General features: G+C 30.7%; 2 protein-coding genes across 8 annotated transcripts in view; one reads left to right on the plus strand and one right to left on the minus strand.

Moving 5' to 3' along the window:
* LOC130447801 (1,4-alpha-glucan-branching enzyme) overlaps positions 1–1613 on the minus strand; it is a 31522-nt gene extending 29909 nt beyond the window's left edge. Inside the window, exon 1 of the mRNA XM_056784823.1 lies at positions 1286–1613. Coding sequence (XP_056640801.1) covers positions 1286–1398 — 113 coding nt within the window. The 5' untranslated portion in view covers positions 1399–1613. The remainder of the gene's footprint in view (positions 1–1285) is intronic.
* Positions 1614–2565: 952 nt separating this feature from the next.
* The window catches only part of LOC130447589 (cellular tumor antigen p53), a 39480-nt gene continuing 27331 nt past the window's right edge, over positions 2566–14714 (plus strand). For 2 of the 7 annotated variants that reach the window (XM_056784483.1, XM_056784478.1), the window contains exons 1-3: positions 2566–2846; positions 5017–5103; positions 6336–6417. In XM_056784483.1, the coding sequence (XP_056640461.1) occupies positions 5054–5103; positions 6336–6417 (132 nt within the window). In that variant the 5' untranslated portion in view covers positions 2566–2846; positions 5017–5053. The remainder of the gene's footprint in view (positions 2847–5016; positions 5104–6335; positions 6418–14714) is intronic. The other 5 variants (XM_056784482.1, XM_056784485.1, XM_056784479.1 and 2 more) reach the window with 4 other exon arrangements.

Consider the following 14714-nt stretch of genomic DNA (forward strand, 5'->3'; position numbering starts at 1 on the left):
TAGTTGTTTTAAGAGTTGGGTCATTATTAAGTTCTTTGTATGATGTATTATTGTAGATTAGTTCTTTGGATAAATCTAAATATTGTTGTTCCTCCATAATTACTGTGATATTATCTTTGTCAGATGGTATGACTATTAAGTTTGGATTTTCTTTGAAAAAATTATTGGTTTTATATAATTGATCTCTAAAAACCGAAGATTGTTTTGATTCACGAATGTGGTTAGTTAAAATTTTGGTTGCTTTTACTATAACGACATTTCTTTCTTGTTCATTTTGTATGAAAGAGGATATGTAATCAATATTGGATAACATAGTTTTATTTGAAATATCTTTAGTTATTATAGGTTCAATACTGAATTTACTAACCCATAAAAATTCAACATCATTCATGATCTAACCAATTAAAAATTAATAAAAATTCCTATAGTAACTAGAATAAATATTTCAATTGATGCTTCTAATTGTTCATGATTTTAGGTCTTTTCTGTTTTATAATTAGTTTTTTTCAATAATTTTCGAAAGAAAGATAAAATTTGACATTTTGACTTTTCTTCTTCTTTTTATCAAGAACATTTAGAATATATCAAAAGGTCTAAGAAATAAAAAATTAAAGAAATTTATTTCAATTATTCAATATTTCTTTCAACATCACTTTGAATATTGAATCCTATGAATTTAAAATTTTTACAAGAATTTAAACAACTCAAAGCCACCACAAATATTAATTAATTATTGTAAATAAAAATTTTATTATTGTCATACATTTATACACATTACTTATATAATTTCAGTCCCAGATGATGGATATGTAAGTATTCAAAAGCTTGGAAAATATATTTACTTAACTTCAGTCTTTATGTTATATGAAGTTAAATTAAAACGTCAAAGCCATAAAATATGGAAAAGATCAAATAACAAAGAAAATACATTAATATTTCAAATTTATAAAATAATTTAAATGTAAAAAACCTTGTGTTTAATAAAAAACATATGAATAAGAGCTCACATTAGACTCTCCTAATCAGCGCCATTTATTCACTAACACACACAATAGGAGAATTAAGTAACAAGTATTATATAAGGAGTTTGCTTGTCGACTTAGAAAAAAAAGTGTGTATTTAGAATTATTATTTTAACAACTTATAAATTTTGATTCAAGTAATTTTACACCTCAAAAAGTACTTTCATTTTCATAGTACTACTTCACTTTTACAAATTTCAAAAGTATAATGAATACTATGAATAGTTAATAATTGACCTTTCAATGTCAAATGCTTTTGTTACCTTCTTCGAATTTCTTTTTCATATGGTTTTAAATAAGGATCTCTGTTGAGCAAAGCATCTATTTCAGGTACTTCCACTTGCATAGGATCTAATTTTGTATATTTACCCCCCATTTTTAATTTAAACAAAACCGAACGAACACCGGCACTTGTAAGATTAAACTATACTGAAATAAACTGGTAGCCGTTGGTAAAAACTTGCTTTTGATAAGAAGCAAGTCAAAAAGTCACACTTTTTATCTCTTATTTATAAACGTATAAACTCGGTTAAATTTAGTACCTTCACACTCAAGTTTAAGGTTATGCATTTTAGTGATATGTCAATGTACAGTTCAAGGCCAAATAAATTATTAACCTAATTATACTCCTGATATCTTTTACTACAATTTAGTGATTCTTTATATAATATCCTACTTTTTTTACTTCACATCTAAATTTTTCAATATTATAGATAAAATGTTATTACTAATACTTTATGTCATTCATTTCTGATATTATGAAAAGCATATTCTGTTATAAATGTTACAAATTATTGTGTTGCGCAAATTATTTATAACACCAGTAGAGAGTTTCGAAAAAAGAAACCATAGCAACTACAATAACGCATCATAAATAAAGACTTGTCATGTGTATTCTTCGTACTTCATTTTTTTGAAACGTGTATTCCTTCTCTTTTCTCTTATTTGATAAAAAAAGAAGCACCTGTTGTTTATATAACCGTTGCCAAGCCGAAAAATTCTCCAGAAGATATACGAACGAATTTACAGTGGAAAATTAACTTTGTCTTTCGAAAAAAATCTTTTTTGACTGCAATTCACTTTTATAGGCATATAATTATACAGACAAATATTTATTATCAATAAGTACTAACTACATATATAAAATATTAACTTTTTTTAATTTCTTATTTCTTAATTTGAGTAAAATTTATAGATCTATTTTGTAAATTCTAATAAAACTACAAATAATTTAATTAATTATTGCTACATATGTGAGATGCAAGAACTAAGGAAAAAAGAAGTTTCTATTTTGATGTTTATGATGCAGGTGATTGATATAAATACGCAAATTGTCAGTGTCAATATCATATTTTGATAAATATTATTTTCATAAAGACAAGTTGCAACGTCAATTTATATCTTTCTTTCAAAAATTATAAAAAAAATAATTTTAAAACAGAAGATACCTAAAATCAAGAACATTTAGAAGTATGAAATATTAACATTACGATTCTAAATTCTTCATGTGTAAAAGTAACATTTTATTAGTAATTATTGGTTCGAGTCCGGCAACATCGCAATTTTGCATGGCGGTTTTCTGTTTATTTGATGAAAGAGTGTGGTTAGGAACTAGGAACCATTAGTTTAATGTTCGTGTCTCGGATGGGGTCAGGTAGTAGTTCTGTATGGGAAAATTAAGTAAAGTAAATTAACACTTCAAAGTCGATATTTTGAAAGGAGGAGAGAGATAGGCAAACTGAATAATATCTATGTAAATTTAATAGTTTACAATTAATTTCAACTTCCATAATCCGTCATATTAAAAGCTTGTATTAGCAGTAAGTACGTATATCCTTAACTATTTTTTCAATTTCAAAATTTGCATTATTATTTACTTTTAATTATTGTTTAAATCAATAGATCATTAAAACTTGTCTAGTAAGAATTTCAAACATATAAAAATAAGTGAAGCACTTTATTGAATGAACTTTATTGTTATCTCAACCATAATTATATATTTTTATTAAGGAAAATATAATATAGGGGTAGTGGATATATCTAAAAACCACATATAGTTTGCAGGTTATTAAGTGATTAAATTTCGTTTCTAGTAACTAGTATCTATCATTTTCTTTTTTAAATGTATATAAACTTTAATTTCCACAATTTTGTATTGAATTTTCTCAAAAATAGATAATAGGTAGGAAATTATTTAAAAAATGAAATTCTGGAATAATTAGTGATTGCATAGTGAATTCTCTTTAATTTGAAAACCGTGAGCATTATATATGCAACCATATATAACAAAAATTTCCAGGAATTTTTTCATGTAGAATTTAAATATGACTTATTTTACACCTCAAAGATCTATTAATGTGAAAAGTGGCATTCTGCCATACTTATATATAGATACATAGATAACCTATACTCAATAGACAATAATATCTACCTAGACATCATAATTTTCTCAACAAATAGAAATTTTACAGAAAAATAAAAAGGTGGAAAAGTTGCCTACACCCGTTTTTTAAAGACAAATATGTCTAAAAAGATCTACCAAATTCATATAAATTGTCAGGATTAATAAAAAATATAGACAATATTATATTTTTTGAAAAAATATGTGTTGACTTTGAAACAAACAAATACAAAACTAATACAATAACTCTAAACATTTCTGGTATGGAAAACCCGAGGAAACGTATCTGGAGGAGGCTGGTTTGTCTCAGCTTTCAACTATGGTCTAATAGTAGATGTAATTTGATCTAGTAATATTCAGATGTAGTGATGTATAGTTTAGCAGCTACAGAAAGAAAGGAATGAATAGTTTACTGGAAGGAGTGAGTAGATAGAACAGACCTGGCTAAAACTGAATTTGTACCAAGAAAATGTAACCAGACAGATATCTGTTCTTTTCGTCTTGTTCCCCAAATAAACAAAATACAAATTTCAATGAAACTAGAAACAATTTACTTATAATTTTCTTCATAGATTTTTTTCTAATAAACAAACAGAAACGAAAGGGCACAAAGTAATAGGTATAAAATTGCATTATTGTAAGCAAATAAAAAAGATAATCTCAAAGTTATTGCATATAAATATTGCCTCTAGAAAAGAAAATGTCCAAAAAATGAAATTTTGTGGCTCAAATAGACCTTGATTGAAGTGGAGTATCAACAAATTATTTGTTCAAGTTACTATAGGTTTGTTCTAACCTCCCAATCTGGACCATTCTTGGAACGGTTATTGAAAGAGTTTAAATGATATTTTTTGTGCAATCTCCGGCCATGCATGGCTCTTGTAACAGCATTTGCTATCAACCAAGTATCAAGTCTGTTGGAACACAAAATAGGATCGTTCATATAACGGTAACTGCCCAGTTACATGTAACATGGAACATGTAATCCCTATTGTGTATAAAAGAATTTGGCAGAAAATGTAAAATGTTGAATGGGATGTTATATTCTCAAATGTAGATTGTTGAAAAGACATTTGAAATACATTTCACTGTATCTGCTGTTGTATTACAATATTTTATTTTTATCAACTGGTTTGCATTATCCCTCATAATAATGATTTAGAATTGAATTTTATGGTAGTAACTAACAAACCAAATTGCATTTTTCAGAAGTTCCATCTTAATATTCTATTTTGAACAAGAAATTTATTTAAATCACTTATCCCACCTGAGATGAGCATAGAAATCAGTAGTATTAAAAATTTATTTTGCAGGTATCTAACTATATTCTCATAATTTGCTCTTTAAGAGAATGATATTGGTTAGGTTAGGTCTCTCCAGAGACTGTTGTGTCTGAGATTAAAGAACAATCTTTAATAATGATGGGTATATTAATTACTTTTCTATGAAAATACTTTTGATTTGTCAATAATGTATTTGATCATTTCAAAGTCATTTGTTATCTACTTAATATTTTCTTACGCCCAAATCCTACCTACAAGTTTATATTATGAATGTTTCTCTGAATTCTATTGATTTATTTTACATTTTTAGGGTGCTCAAATTAATTTTTGTTAATTTTAGCAAGAAAATGTCATATCAATCGGATCTTCTATCAGTTGAGGATCAAAAATATTTACTGTAAGTACTTTACATTTATTTAGTTTTTTATTTATATAGAATTTTTCTGCTTTGAGTTTGAAAATTAACACACAAAACAGTGTCTCAAATACAAATTTGGTATGGTGGCATGAACGATTTAAAATTGGAAATGAGTTATTTAAGTACAAGGCGCTATGTCATCAGTCACTTTGTATTCCAGAGTTTTTGGCCTCTAAGTCTAAATTCGCCTTAATAACCAGATTCAGTCCAATACGACTTTTTACTAAAAATAATAAAAAAGGAAAAGTTTCCCCACCATTCTTGATATTGTTAAGGCCACAAAAAGTTGATTAAATCCTTGCATTGCTATTCAAGAGTTATTGTTTGAAGGAGATTAATTCAAATATCGTGTCATGACTTATTGATTGATGGTATACAATGTTGTCCATAAAATAAGGTTCCCAAGGAAACCGCACGCTATTAACACTAATAGGCGGGATTTGGCGAGATTGGCGTGTAGCTTGGCTCCCTTTCTCCCAGTTCCCTCCCTGGCGAACTGTCTACAACGTTCATTCTATTCTTGGTAGCCGTGAAAGATGAAGCTTACATTTGATAGTGATGCCAGATGCGAATTATGCACTGTAATTCATCTTATGTGCAAAAAACGTTCTTCCAGTGGGGATTCATTCCCAATTTTGATGTTAGGTTGCTCACGAATAGAGTGCGACTCCATCAGGACAACGAGGTTCGTACAATACCTGTGTCACAATTGATTTGAATGTATTACTGTCTCACAATCCCTTGCAACCCAGATTTGGTCCCCGTAATTACCATTTCTTCCCAAAATTGAAGAAACACTTTGGGGGGGGGGGCGATTTTTTTTTATAATAGAGGAAAGTCTAAACTTTCCAAAAATGTGTAATAAACTGTTTTCTATTGTGAAAATTCGTTGGAAAATTTATTTTATGCACAAGCCTCGAATATTTGTTCAAACTTCTTAACTTATTTTGAAGTTCTTATTTCAAGATAACTATGATTTTTTTATAATCAAAAAATTATATTGTTTATAAGCCTTCTACAATTATCTAGAAAAAACTTGTGTCTAATTCTAGTTTATTTTTTATGAATCAACGGACGGCAGTAGTGTAGATTAGAATCGATCTAAATTTTTCACATAAAAAATAACCTCCACAATGCAAAGTTTGTGGATTGAAAGTCAAAAGATGTCAAAAACGGTAAATTGTTTGCAACTCATTTATTTTATGTTTCAGTGGAGAAGTTACTAATGACAGTTTTTTAAAGTTAATAAATGAGGACCCGTCTATTCTGTCGCATGATGATACTACAATATTGGCAAGTAGAACCATTTATTGTAAAAAAAATTGATAAATTATATATTGTTTAAAGTGCATATTCCTACAGGATAAAAATATAATGTACTCGAAGGTAACATTTCAAATTAAATGTTATTTATTTTGATTATTGTTTATTTTCAATGTTTCAGTGGTTATATATGAGTGCAGTATTTCTTGATTAATGTCTAAGAAGTAAATAGTTGAAGTAGTACAGTGACTTTTCAATGAAATTGTTGCTGTAAATGATATTTTATTTTCAATTTAATTTAGAGTTTTTAATTTTTCTTAAACTTATTAAAAATTCTTTTCTGTAAATATGTTTCTACTTCTTAGTTTGTCTAAAAATTTTTAATGACAATGATCTTTAAGCAGCAGTGGCAGTCATGCATTCACCTTTTATATAGCTTTTCCATTTGTAAACTTTCATACAAAATAATGCATACTCTATAGCAGTGTTTCCCAACCTTTTTTCTCTCGAAAAAATTTGAAAAACCTGAAGAACGTTAATAACAGTTAAAAAAAGCAATAAAGTTTGATAGAATATATATTTTTCTTATTGCAGATTAATTGATTCTATTAATCGTGAAACATTTAAATAAAACATAGTTCATAGCTGTGGGCGCCGGGAGCCGGCACGTCGTGTCCCACTTGACGTTACCAAATGCCGATGTCTCTTGAGAAGCTGACCAGGCGCTTCGGCTTGAACCCTTTGATTTCATTAGGCAAGTTGTGAGGTTTGCCCAGGTGTTTAAACCGCGCTCGTATGAGTGCAAGGCCCTCGCAGATAAAGTGGTTTGTGATTTCATCCTCCTCCATGCACTCTGGATCGTTCATGATGCCCATGGTGTAGACATGGCGTCTTAGATGGTAGTGTCCGGTTAGAAGCCCGGTCACTAGTCGGATTTCGCGCCTGTTTAGTTGGAGCAGTTGCTTGGTGTGAGAGGCGCGGGGTCCATCTATATGGGCCTTCGCTTATCTCATGCCAGGCGTCTCCATCCATGTCTGCCATGCCCGCCTTTCGAGTAGACCGTTAAGATACGCGATGGAAGCGCTTTTGGCCACACCAAGGATAGGTTTTAAGCACATTGGTAGGTTCGCTGATCCCAGTCTGGCGAGTGAGTCCGCTTCGTTGTTGCCTTTGCTGCTCGAGTGACCGGGCACCTAAAAGGGTTGGATCTTGCAGCTATCACTCGCCAGATTCTGTAGGACTCTCTTGCACTCCAGCACTAGCCTAGAGCTTTTCAACCATTATAGCTTGTATGGCAGGTCTGCTGTCTGAGCAGATTGATATTACTGTATTCCTGTGGCGTCTGCATTCCATCACAGCGAATACCTCGGCTTGGAAGATGGCAGCGTGTTCCCCAAGCGAAAAAGATTCGTTTATCTTGGGGTGTCCTCTGCAGAAACTTGCTCCGGCCAAGTCATTCCTCCTGGAGCCATCTGTGTACCTAGTGGCTCCATCAATCAACATAGCGAGCTTGGAATCATCATTCCACTGCTCCCGCTCAGTGATGTGTACCTCCACACCCTTATTATCAACGGTCCTAGACGTTTTTGGTCGCTGCCCATGGAAATGACTGGGCATTTACGTGTGGTCTGCTTCCAGATTTTTGCATGATCAATTGATCTAGCCTGCAGTTCTTTGTAGATGAAATAAAACATTAATAAGATTGAAATGATGGCTATAAAAAGAAGATAAATTTAACAAACTGGTTTTTATGCTTTACATTTGGAAAAAGTCTTAATGGTATATTTGTCGCTGTTTGATAAAACAAAGCAATTCATGTTTCTGTATCTTTGTGTTGTGCAAAATGGTAATAGAACTTCAATGGCTTTTTTTGACAGAATAGGATATTTACTTAGTATGCTGAGCCAGAAGTTAATTCAAAATTGCTTCTAGAGAACTGTCAGAAGATAACTCTATGGGTTTTTCTTTTACCAGTATATTTAGAGAGGTTTCTGAACTTACATTTCGTTGAAATGGATTAAGTATCCAGTTGTTTGAGGTGTATATCTGTTGGAAAAATAGTCATCGAAAGTTAATCGAAGATAGTTCAGATATTCACATATTCTCCTTTTAATGTTCTCGTCAAGTTTAATTAATTTTTTTGTTAAAAAGGTGTCTCAATTCTATTATCTACACTGAAACTGGTGACACCCTCGCCTTGTAAAGACATATTCAATTAAATTAATTTACAAAAAATGTCAGCTAAATACGCAAAATTTTGCAGCCAAAGAACATTGGATATACAAGAAGACAAATGAAACGGATGATTAATAAAAAATGCTTAAACTTCAGACTTCAATTCTATCAAACGTGTCAAAACTTTACCTAGCCATCTAACATCAGTGTGAAGTAGTGAAGAAACGTAGAAACTTCCACTTCACAAAGCATACGGAATAGATGGCAATACTAAAGCCTGTCTATGAATACAACAATAAGTCCATTGATCTTCTTCAACCGTGCCACAAAACCAGAAAATTGATTTTGCACCATCTGTATATACACCCACACAATAAGACCAGCTTATTTCATTCTTTTCAAAATACCCATTGATCATATCGAGAATCGTTTCTCCAATTGTGTAGGTTTTCAAAGGTTTTGCAAATAGTACATCAATATTCGTAAAAAGATATGTAACATAGAAAAGCAAGACTGCGGCATTTGTTACATCTGTCGTTTCGTCAAGTTGAATAGCAAAATAATTCAATTTTATTATTTTTAAAAGTTCGTTCTCCACATAATTAGTCATAAAGTCATTAATTCCACGCAACACCGTATTGTTTGATCAGGAGACTAGCTCAATTTTCTTTGCTGCCTTTTCCCCAAGCATACATTTGACGATATCTTTCGCACACGGTCCAATTAAATTTTTGGCGCTTGTCCAGATCTTTCAATTCTACAACAAGAAGTAATGATTTTAAATTGCTGTTGGCAAGAACTTCGTTACATACAATACAAAGTGGTTTGGCTTCTGACACCAGTCCAACAAATCTACTCCCCTCATAAACTTATTATATTCTGAAATCTAATATGGTTAAGGAAAACTTTTTCGCTTTTTCTGTTCTGTACCATCTATAAGCTTTTGACAGAGGTATTATGCTTTCATGGTTGGAAAGCATTTTTACACAATTATTGTCTTTCCATATTACCCCTAAGACTTTATTTTTGGTGTCAAACCTACAGTCGTATGCGCCTCGATCTTCTTTTTTCATATCTTTCTCATTCTTTATTGGGTAACTATTCATTCTATCAAATCTACTTCTGCCTGTTGCGCCTATGCTCATTTCTAGAAGTTTATAGACCAACGAAAAACTTGTTGTCAAAGTAAAAGCTATTTAGTCGAGGATTTTCAACTTTTGAAATCAACCTCATTACGACGTCTCCTCCTAATCCATATGATACTTCAGGTGCTTCCGTTCTTTTTCCTTCATAAACCTCAAAATGTAATAATAACCGCTAACCGAACAACATAGAGCCCACATTTTGAACCCGAATCTTATAGGTTTTCCTCTGATGAATTGTTTGAGGTAATGGCGTCCGAAGTATCTTACCAATTGCTCATCAATACTTAGTTTCTGGTTGAACACTCCAAATGTCATGAACTTCTTATTTACATCCTCCATTTCTTATTTGCGAAATGGAGATTTTTTTTATTTCAAGATAGCGATTTCTAGACATATATGTTCTAACGACTGGTATACAAATATCTTCATCGTCGCTCCAGTACATTTTTCCTGTAGTACAACAAAAAAATACCCAAGAATTTTTTCAATCATTTGGTGGATAAAAAAAAATTGATGGTTGTTAGTTTGAGCAGCAAATTTTGAGCTCTCACTGACGATGTGCTCCAAAATTACGTCGTCAAAAAGTAATTCAAAAATTTCACGAGGACTTTTTCCCCTTCAATTCGATTTTTATACAGGGTGTCCCACTAAGAGTTAAAACTATCTGTATATGGCAAAATACTTATAGAAAATTTCTACGTTTGGGTTTTCGGATACAATCTTTTTAACTATAATATTTTTAAAGATGGCCGACTTCCGGTAGAACCGGACTGTAACTTTGTTGTTTTAAATGGAACATCCTGTATATTAATACATTTTTGAAATCTACGAAAATTTTTAGTATTCTTTTGTCTAGAAACGTTTTTCGAAAAATGCATACTTTTTGAGTTATCAATTTTTTTGTAAAAAATTTTACCGTTGCAGACCCTTATAAATTATTTTTTTACGAGGATACTCTTGAAAGGTATGAAAATTGTTTCTGTTCGGTTCCTTTTAGCAAGGAATCTATGTAAAAAAATTTTTCATTTTATACAAGATGTGTATAAAAAGTGTTCAAAATTTAACTTCATAAATATCAAATTTCTTTTCTTTTTTTTTAAATAGAACAATCCGGTTTTTTCTTTTTTAATGTATTCAGGAGTAAAAAACAAGGCAAATTCATTCCTATACCTAAACCTTACCGTTATCCAGATATTAAATGTATTCTGTAAATTTTTAGTGTCTAAATTTTATTTTGACCCGTTGATACAAGCACTAAGACATAAAAAAGTATTTTTCTTTATCTTGTCAAGGTCTGTAAAAAAAATCAAATCAAATTGTATTTACTAATCCTATTCCGACTTTTAGTCGTTTCCGAGATATTTGAGGTTTTAAATTATTATTTTATTTTTTAACAAGTTTTTTTTAACAATTTTTTAGTAGGCTTTGGAATAAATGACATTCATTTACTGTCATGAGTCAATTGTTAAAATCGTTAAAACGGCTCGTTCTCAATTTAATAATGAAGATTATGTAAATTTGCTTTTAATACATAGTGAATGTGACAAAGTTGTTATAAAAACATATACTTTATTTGCTGCAAGATATTCAGATGGACCACGACCAAACTCGCATACTGTTGAAAGAATCCTCAACAATTTGAATCTATACGGTTCATTTGAAGCAAAAGTTAATCGAATTAAACCAGTTATTGACAATAATAATGCCGAAATTAATGTTGTTGATTATTTTACTGCTTATCCAGAAGCATCAATACGTGTAGCCGTAAGAGATCTTGGAGTAAATACAATTTGATATGATTTTTTTTACAAACCTTGACGAGATAAAAAAAAATAATTTTTTATTTCTTAGTGCTTGTATGTCAAAATAGAATTTAGAGCACACCTGCATTTACAGAAAAATTTAATATCTGGATAACGGTAAGGTATAGGAAAGTATACATGAATTTGCCTTATTTTTTACACTTGAGTGCATTAAAATAGAAAAAACCGGATTGTTCTATTTAAAAAAATAAAGAAATTTGACCTTTATGAAGTTAAACTTTGAACTCTTTTATACACACCCTGTATAAAATGAAAAATTTTTCAACATAGTTTCAAATACGTCTGACCTTGTTAAAACCAACCGAATAGAAATCATTTTCATATCTTTAAGTGTATCCTCATCTACCGGAAGTCGGCCATCTTTGAAAATATTTTAGTTAAGAAGATCGTATCCGAAAACCCAAACGTAGAAATTTGCATGATTTTACTATAAATATTTTGCCATATACAAGATAGCTTTAACTCGTCGTGGAACGCACCCTGTATTGTTGTATTTTTCAATCCCTCCTCTGCTCGTACTTTTCTTTAGTAGAGAAAATGATGGTTCTATTTTTTTCCTATTTAGATATATTTGTATTCCTAACTGGTTGTGTCTCTATCAGAGATTGTTGACTTCCTTTTCTTACTTTGATGAGGAGTGGATGTATACGAATTCTGACCAGAATCATGTTCTAAATGGACATTCAGTATTTCAAGATTACGAGATTTTTTTGCCCTAGGTAATGTTGTTTTTCTAGTTGGATGGTAACCCGAAGTACTCGGACCATCATCAACAGTATCTTCTGCATGAATTCATTATGCCAAAAATTAGGATCATTTAATATGTGCTCAAAATCTCTTACAGACAGACATTCTCGATAGGCTATTCCTGTGAAAAACGTGTTCAACTAAGAAGAGAAAGAAACTTACGATATACGCATACCCGACTTATGATTTCAACATGATATCCCCAAATGGGAATCAAGTAAAAAAATTCATATAATTATAAGAACGGTCGTATTGATGACACATCAGATTTAGAACAACAAGAACATAACAAATGTTCACCCTATCATGTTAAAATCAGAAATTAGTTCGAACATAACCTCATAACTTCTTTTTGTTTAATAACACAAAATTCACGATATCAAGTTCAGATTTCTATTTCTACAATTGAGGAACAAATTAACAGTGCAAACAATACAACTCACACATGACAAATCAACAAAATGAAACTGTAGGGCAAAACTGCGCAATCCCCAAATTAGACTCATTGTACTTGATGGGTTAACAAACAGACAGCGATCAATTTGTTTTACATTGGGTGTGTTCTTTTAATTTGTTTTTTATGTTTTTGATTTTAATAGCGTTTTAAAAAATCCGCTATTACAATATTATTTTCGCGAACCACCGGTGTAGAAAACTTGAGTTTTTTGAAACTTTATTCAAAATAAGCTAATAGCATGCTTTCTGCAAAGCTGTTAATATTATTCTGGTTCCGCCATTTCTTTGGATTTTTCCGACAACAAATTCAATGTTGCCACATTTGCCTTTTCTATGATTTCTCCAGTAGTACATATTTCAACTTTGGAATTTCCACTGTTTTACAGTGGGTGTGTTCTTTAATGTTTTTGTTTTTTTTTGCTTTTGTTTTTAATGGCGTTTTAAAAAATCCTCCATTACAATATTATTTTCGCGAACCCTCTCTGCAAACACTGCGAAACCCCATGGATTAGTAGGCAGTAGGTTTAAATATTTACTTCATTAGTTATGTCACAGACTTTTATTTGACGTTCGCTAAATACGGATTTTATAACCATTTCTGAATTAGCCACCAGCTTTTAACGAACGACGTTAAAAATTAATAATAAAGTGGAAAAGCTGAAAACACTTTATGAATTAAATTAAAAATAAGAATTAAACAATCTATAACTATCCCTGGACACGATTATCCAAATAAATATTTATTGCTAAGAACAATAAAAAAAGTTTCAGCAACAAATAAATTTATTGAAATTCGTATTAACTGCGTATCCAAAAGAGCACAATAAAAGCAGCTATTAATTCAGTTCAGATCTATATATATTAAGGATGAAACTGGGACTTATCTATGGAAATTCGGAATGGTTGAGCCCTCAACTGAATTTCTCGATTGGAGTGTGAGATCGATAACAAATTAATTTCTTCAATAACTTTAATGTTAGAATAAATAAATCCAAATTGACTACTGTGCTACAATTCGTGAACAAAGGAATATTCAAAATATCTGGCATGTTACAATGTTACACATTCACAAATCATTACGTGGGAAGTAGCAATCTCAGGATAATATTTACATAACTTTTCATCGGCTTCTTCGAAGTTTTCTTCATTTAAAAAATGTTTAATTAACACTCGATTTTTTTTCATACTCATAACTGAAATATTAAAATTAATCTATACTAGTTATATAAAATTTTGACAGTTGACATCAGAAACATGACGAAAACTAGCAAAACTACGAAGTGTGCGGTATCTGTTGATTTTCTTTCAAACTTCAATAGAGGTGAAAAGTAAAGCCAGAAATGAACTAGTTTTGCTGTTTCATAAACAATAGGAAGTGTTATTTGAACTTTTAGTCTAAATAGTAAAATAATATACCTGTTTAAAGTGCTTCTCTGATATAAACCACACATCCATGAAAAATAATATGAAAATAATAAAAACATGGTAAAAATTGTTTAAATCTCATTCTAGTGGAAAATAAAACTCTTGTCCTCCTTTTTGGTAGTTTCCTGTAGATATTAAGTCTCTCCCTCCCTTACTAACATGAACAAATGCATTTCAAATATTTAACTACATCATTCAGATTAATGGTGATCTCATGAGACTGGGAATTCTATCGTCTGTAGACACAATTTATAATGTTTTTTCCCTTTTAGGCTACATAATATTGTATGTCCCTTTTCAAAAACCGCTTCACTTTCTTTCGGTGGTCTGCTTCTGACTAATATATATTCCATGATGTTAAAACGGGTTTCTTGAATTTTCGTCATTTTTAAACCAATTCTTTTTGCTCTAACCACATAAACACGTTTAGAAAATAACGGAAATTACAAAACTAAAGAAAATTCTACCAAAATCACTAAAAACACTTGAAAAAACTAAACAGCATCAAACACCCTTACACATTGTATTGTTACTCACCGCTATAGAAGCCAAATTC

The sequence above is a fragment of the Diorhabda sublineata genome, chromosome 8 (genome assembly GCF_026230105.1).
Source record: "Diorhabda sublineata isolate icDioSubl1.1 chromosome 8, icDioSubl1.1, whole genome shotgun sequence".
Lineage (NCBI taxonomy): Eukaryota > Metazoa > Arthropoda > Insecta > Coleoptera > Chrysomelidae > Diorhabda > Diorhabda sublineata.